Source organism: Mchenga conophoros, linkage group LG3 (genome assembly GCF_057382185.1).
Source record: "Mchenga conophoros isolate Kocher_MC1m ecotype Shallow Benthic linkage group LG3, M_conophoros_male_GT1.1, whole genome shotgun sequence".
Classification (NCBI taxonomy): Eukaryota; Metazoa; Chordata; class Actinopteri; order Cichliformes; family Cichlidae; genus Mchenga; species Mchenga conophoros.
Window position 1 is genome coordinate 37586835 of NC_140528.1, and position 6506 is coordinate 37593340.

The 6506-nt window shown below is 43.9% G+C and overlaps 1 protein-coding gene across 1 annotated transcript; it reads left to right on the forward strand.

Annotated features, from left to right (window-relative positions):
* Window positions 1–2142: 2142 nt before the first annotated feature.
* Window positions 2143–3733, forward strand: LOC146578502 (nuclear factor 7, ovary-like). The gene has a single exon (XM_085268775.1). It carries the CDS (start codon window positions 2155–2157, stop codon window positions 3544–3546), a length of 1392 nt encoding a protein of 463 aa, XP_085124901.1. The 5' UTR covers window positions 2143–2154; the 3' UTR covers window positions 3547–3733.
* Window positions 3734–6506: the final 2773 nt, after the last annotated feature.

Below are 6506 nucleotides of genomic sequence, written 5' to 3' on the forward strand. Positions count from 1 at the left end.
TGTTTCGCTTCTGTTATTATGGTACATTGACAGAAACATATACTTTTATTCACAGGGTAAAACAGGTGTTTTGTATCACTAATTGTCCAGTACGATTACAACATACAATATTATTGTCACTGCTACATTTCTGTGATGAACCAGAAATTATTTCCACTAATTAATTACCGTTGAGCTCAAAGGTTATATTAATAAACGGTTAACGAATGTGTATTTATGACGACGATTTGTGAGACTGGTAAACTTACCTTTGTTCGTACGATGGTCTTTCGTTCTACACGGTGCATTTCAAGGTCCTGCACCCATCCGTCGGTAAACTGTACCTGGGCTTGTTGCAGTGACCTGAAGTTACTAAACTTCATGAGTGTATGCACTCACTCCAAGAACCGTATGATTATAAATATGAGCGTGGTGAAAGTTGGGCAGCACGCTGACGTCTTTGGTCCCTCTGTGTGCTCGTAAGGGTCTGACCCTTTCACTCCTTTGATTTTTTCCTCGTATCTTTTCTTTGTCTTTTCGTCGAGACTTTTTTGTGCGGCAAAGAAAAAACAAGAAGGTATTGGAACCGGAGAATGAACGTTTTGCGGTGCTGCAAATGCTTGCATTTGATGCGGTACTTGGATTGTTTTGCCACGAGTTCCCGGCATGCAATGCGCGAAAATCACGTGATTGCTAAACAAGGGGGAGGGTGCATCCGGCCTCCTCGGCTGTAATTGGTCCAGCCCAGAGTCGATCATGACCAATTGGCCAATCCAACACCTTTCATTATATATACCCTTCCTTAAAAAAAAAAATCCATCGGCCCATAAAAACAAAAAATCGCCAGCTATGGATCAGGGGTGTCAAACTCAAATACACAGTGGGCCAAAATTCAAAACTGGAACAAAGTCGCAGGCTAACGTTAATATTTATTGAAATATATTTATTCCTCCAGATATAAGAATGAATCTTTTCTCAAACATGTTTTGCTGAAAAACTGAATATGGAACAAGTTCTGCTCCAATTATTTGGGTAAAGATAATAAACACTTTGATGGCCTATAAGTGAAAGTGAAAACGTGATAAACCAATAATATAATTAATAAATAATAAATAATTATATTTTTTGATAAGTGAAGTTCACTGAACTGAAAGGAAATTTTGGTTTGATGATGGTTGACATGTTTTCCAAATAGAAGTTTTTCCTCTAGTGAGGAGATGCAGGTGCAGCAGAGCATTGCTGGAAGAAATGATCCCAAGGGTGGAATCTCCTGAGAAATCTTCAGAGACCCAGCGAGAAGTAGGGACCATAGCTGACAGCCCAGGCAGGGGTTGAGGTCAAAGGTCATGCTGTTTGGGGACCTACTGGTCATCATGAGAAGATTCTGGAACCACAGCAATGACCATAAAGCTGCACTGGATGGAGAGCTGTGCCACGGGGCTTTCCAGAGGTAATCACGAGGAGATTGTGGACAACATGTGAAATGAGAGAAAAGCTCTTTATTAGTAACTTTTACAACTTCTGGCAGGTTAATGTCTGAACTTTGGAGTGAAACACACCCTTAGTTACAGGAAATAACACCACTGTCTGTAACTAAGTGAATCCACCTGAACACCACCTGTGTGTGTGTGACTGCATTACACTCCCACTGCTGGGAACCTGAAGAAGAACCAGAACAAAGTCTAAAATAGAAGCTGACAAACAGCTGCACCACCGAGTGACACTTTATTTTATAACCTTCACAACAGGTTTCATGTTGTGACCTGTGGAGGTGAAAAGACACAAAACCTCTTTTACAGCTTTTGAGCTGCAGGCAGGATTGAAACACACCTTAGTTAAAAGTCAAACAGCAACATTGTCTCCTCCCCTCACGTCACTCAAATGTGACAAACCAGGAAACAGAAAGTTCTTCGTCCTCAGTGCAGAGAGACGCACAGACGATCAGACTGAGCTCAGACCAAACTAGCAGCTTCCTCTGAGTGAGTCCAGCTACAGGAGAGAAAAGTGGAAAACTCCAACACTGCTGCTTCAAGCTGCTGACGCTCCACACACTGAATGTGAGTTTGAGCAAAAACACGACTCAAAGGAAGTTTCAGTGAAGGTGGTAGAGGAGGGAGGGGAGCCAGGACTGACTGTACTTCCTGTCTGCTGTTTTCAGCTTCACTCACAGACTCAATGGCTTCCAGATCAGAGGAGGATCTCTGCTGTCCGGTCTGTCAGGAGGTCTTCAGAGATCCTGTTCTTCTGTCATGTAGCCACAGCTTCTGTAAAGACTGTCTGAAGAGATGGTGGATAGAGAGACCAACACACGAGTGTCCAGTTTGTAAGAGAAGATCTTCAAAGTCTGATCCACCTTTAAATCTGGCTTTAAAGAACCTGTGTGAGTCGTTCTTACAGGAGAGAGATCAGAGAGCTTCAGAGGCTCTCTGCAGTCTGCACTCTGAAAAACTCAGACTCTTCTGTCTGGACCATCAGCAGCCAGTGTGTCACATCTGCAGAGACTCAGAAAAACACACCAATCACAGATTCAGACCCATCGATGAAGCTGCACAACAACACAAGAAGGAACTTCAGGAAACTCTGGAGCCCTTAAAGAAGAAGTTAAAGGTTTGTGAAGAAGTTCAAGTGAAGTTTGATCAAACAGCAGAACACATTAAGGTCCAGGCCCGACACACAGAGAGGCAGATTAAGCAGCAGTTTAAGAAGCTTCAGCAGTTTCTAGCAGAGGAAGAGGAGGCCAGGCTGGCTGCACTGAGGGAGGAAGAGGAGCAGAAGAGTGGGATGATGAAGGAGAAGATGGAGGCTCTGAGCAGAGAGATAGCAGCTCTTTCAGACACAGTCAGAGCCACAGAGGAGGAGCTGAGAGCTGAAGACGTCTCATTCCTGCACAACTACAAGGCTGCAGTGGAAAGAGTCCAGCGCTGCCCCCTGCTGGATGATCCACAGCTGCCCGCAGGAGCTCTGATAGACCAGGCCAAACACCTGGGCAACCTGACCTTCAACATCTGGAACAACATGAAGGACATGGTCTCCTACACTCCTCTCATTCTGGACCCAAACACTGCAAATCCAAAACTCATCCTGTCTGAAGATCTGACCAGTGTGAGAGGAGGAGAGAGGCAGCAGCTTCCTGATAATCCAGAGAGGATTGATTATTACTGCTCTGTCCTGGGCTCTGAGGGCTTTAACTCAGGGACTCACAGGTGGGATGTTGAGGTTGGAGACAGTACATGGTGGGTACTGGGTGTGTCAGCAGAGTCTGTGCAGAGGAAGGGAGTCATACTGTCTGGATTATGGACAATATTTTTCCATGAAGGTATTTACTACACACACTCACCATCAGCTGTCACTGCTCTCCCAGTCCAGAAGAAGCTCCAGAGGATCAGAGTGAATCTGGACTGGAACAGAGGAAAGCTGTCGTTCTCTGATCCTGATACTAACTCACACATACACACCTTCACACACACTTTCACTCACAGGATGTTTCCATACATTAGCACTGATGATGGTGGTAAAGTGAAGGTGTGTCCGTTGAAGGTGTCAGTGTCAGTGCAGCAGATGAGTTGAGGATGATGATGTTTCTAATGTTGTTTCCTGTCAGTGAGTTGAAGCTGTTAAACTGCAGCTGTCCTCCTGCTGCCTCGTTGTTCCAAAGCTCTTTGTTTCTCTTTTAGTTTCACTGTTTCTTTCTGTTTCTGCTGTCCACCTTTTCACATGGAAAATCATTTCACTGTTTCTCACTGAATGACTCCCCAAACTAGAATTGTGTAAATGGAGATGATTTAGTTTGCTGGGATATGGACTGACATGTGTTGAATGGGAGGAGCAGTTTGTTGTTGTCTTCTTGTCTGTTTATGACAACAATAAATATGTTGTTGAAACAATGATTCATGTTTAACTCCATATATGAAATGTTTCTGATCTTTGAATTCTGTTTGATTAAAGACTTTCTTCATGACACAAATGAGATTTCAGTGTATTACAGTTTTTCTCGATTGCTTAAACACTATAACCAGGCCTCTAAACTAAAATTTCAAAACCGTAACGCTATTGTTCAAAAAGCTCACCCATTTCCCTGAACTATAAACACTATTCCCTGCTTTGACACATAACTCAAATTTGGTGAACTGTTACTGCAAATCCCTACATTTTACAGTGCTTACACCATGTAGTCATTTAGAAAGCACTAGCATGCAATAATGTTAACTTAAGTCAGCATAGCTTGAGCTCAATTAGCACACAATTAACCAGGTGGAAACACTAGGAGTCAAAATTTAGCACACACCAATCAGAACCTGCGATGGATAGATAAAACGGCCAAAGTCAGCTCATTCAGGTTTGAAACAATGGATCCAAAGAGATGCAAAGGAAGAGGACGTGGTGGAGAAAGAGGACGTGTTGAAGGAGGAGGACGTGGTGGAGGAAGAGGACGTGGTGAAGGAGGAGGACGTGGTGGAGGAAGAGGACATGACATGGTGAAAGAGGAGGACATGGTGGAAGAGGAGGAGGAGGTGGTCTAGGACAACAGGAAGGTGGTGGAGGAGGAGGGAGAGGTGGAGGAGGAGGAGGACGTGGTGAAGGAGGTGGAGGTGGAGAACGACGGCGACAAGGAAGGGGAAGAGCAAGGGCATGAAGACAGTCAGTCTCGTATGAAATTCGAGCCACTTTAGTTGACCATGTCCTTGTCCATGGGATGACTATGAGGGAGGCTGGGCAACGAGTACAACCAAATTTGAGTCGCTTCACTGTTGCCTCCATCATCAGAACCTTCAGGGAGGAAAACAGGTAGGTGTACTTGCAGTAAGACTGCTTTGTACAGTAACGTTTAAGTTACTGAACTTATGTGTCTTGAGTTTCAGTATGTTTCCATTATTTTCCTGTAAAATGAATGTGTGACAGTTACAGTAATGAGTGCTTCTATTTTTGTAGGACACAGAGACGACCACCTGGTGGAGGCAGGTTAAGGCTTTTGTCGGAGGAGCAAGAGAGGGAACTTGTAAACATGGTAATTGCAAATAATGTAATCCGCCTGCAAGAGATTCAAAGGAGAGTGATTGAGGATGATCATCTTTCTCGAGGCATAAATGCCATCAGCCTCTCCACAATTGACCGCATCCTCCGAAAGAATCAATTCCGGATGAAACAGGCATACCGAGTCCCTTTTCGAACGAAACTCTGACAGAGTGAAAAACCAACGTGTGGAATATGTTCAGGTATGAGTTTTGATACTGTATAAAGTATTGTGTACCATCACAGCATGGCAGTTTATGCTGCCATTGCAGCACTCTTGAACTGTGGTTCAGGGTACCGATTGACTCTACTGTGTTATGTGTTTTGCAGAGAATCTTTGAGATTGAAGGACGGCCTCTTCCCCATGAAATAATCTTTGTGGATGAGGCAGGTTTTAACCTGACCAAAAGAAGGAAAAGGGGGAGGAACATAATTGGCCATCGGGCTATTGTAAATGTCCCTGGTCAGCGTGGGGGGAATGTCACTATGTGCGCAGCCATCAGCCAACGAGGGGTACTCCACCGCCATGCCGTACTAGGACCCTATAACACTATGCTTCTCCTTGCTTTTCTTGATGGTTTAAGACAACATATGTTCCAGCTGGACTACAGGGAACCAGCACAGCCAGAGCAGCCTCACTACGTTGTTGTGTGGGATAACGTCAGCTTCCATCGCGCTGCTCTGGTTCGTGACTGGTTTACCAATAACCCAAGGTTTTCTAATATCTTTCTGCCTGCATACTCTCCCTTTCTAAACCCGATAGAGGAGTTATTTTCGGCATGGCGGTGGAAAGTGTATGACCGAGAACCTTATGTCCGTGTTCACCTCCTTCAGGCCATGGAAGAGGCCTGCCTAGACTTATCAGTAGATGCATGCCAGGGGTGGATCAGGCATGCAAGAGGATTTTACCCCCGCTGCCTGGCTGGGGCCAATATAGCCTGTGATGTGGATGAGATTCTCTGGCCTGACCCAGACCAAAGACAAGATGCTGAGGTGGGATAATGTTTCTGGTGTGTGTTGTACTGTATAGTACATGAATGACAATGTGCCACTGTACATACATTGGTTGCGTCTTTTGTGTTTATCATGTGACAAGGGTTTTGAAGGGGAGAACCATAAGCAACCTAATTGTTTTGGAACTATTGTTTTGAATTAATTGTACCAGTGTGCAAAACTCTGTTGTAGTGTGTGTGTTTTTGAGGGCTTCTGTTTGATGTCTGAGGGCAAAGTTTGGTTTTTCAGCAGGAGTGAATAGTTTTGGGTGTAGAGCTTCATTTTGACCTGGAAAAAGGATGTTTGGGAAATTGAGTGAGATGTTATGGGTTTGTGTTTACTGTTGTTGGGATTCAGATTCTTTTATTGATACCATATAATTTGCCTTATGAAGAATGTATTAATAACATGTTTCACAGTATCATTTATCAGTAATATTTCCTACAGGGTTTATATTGCATTGAATATGTCTGTCATTACATTGACCTTTCTACTTTTACAGGTTGAGTTCATTTTATACACAA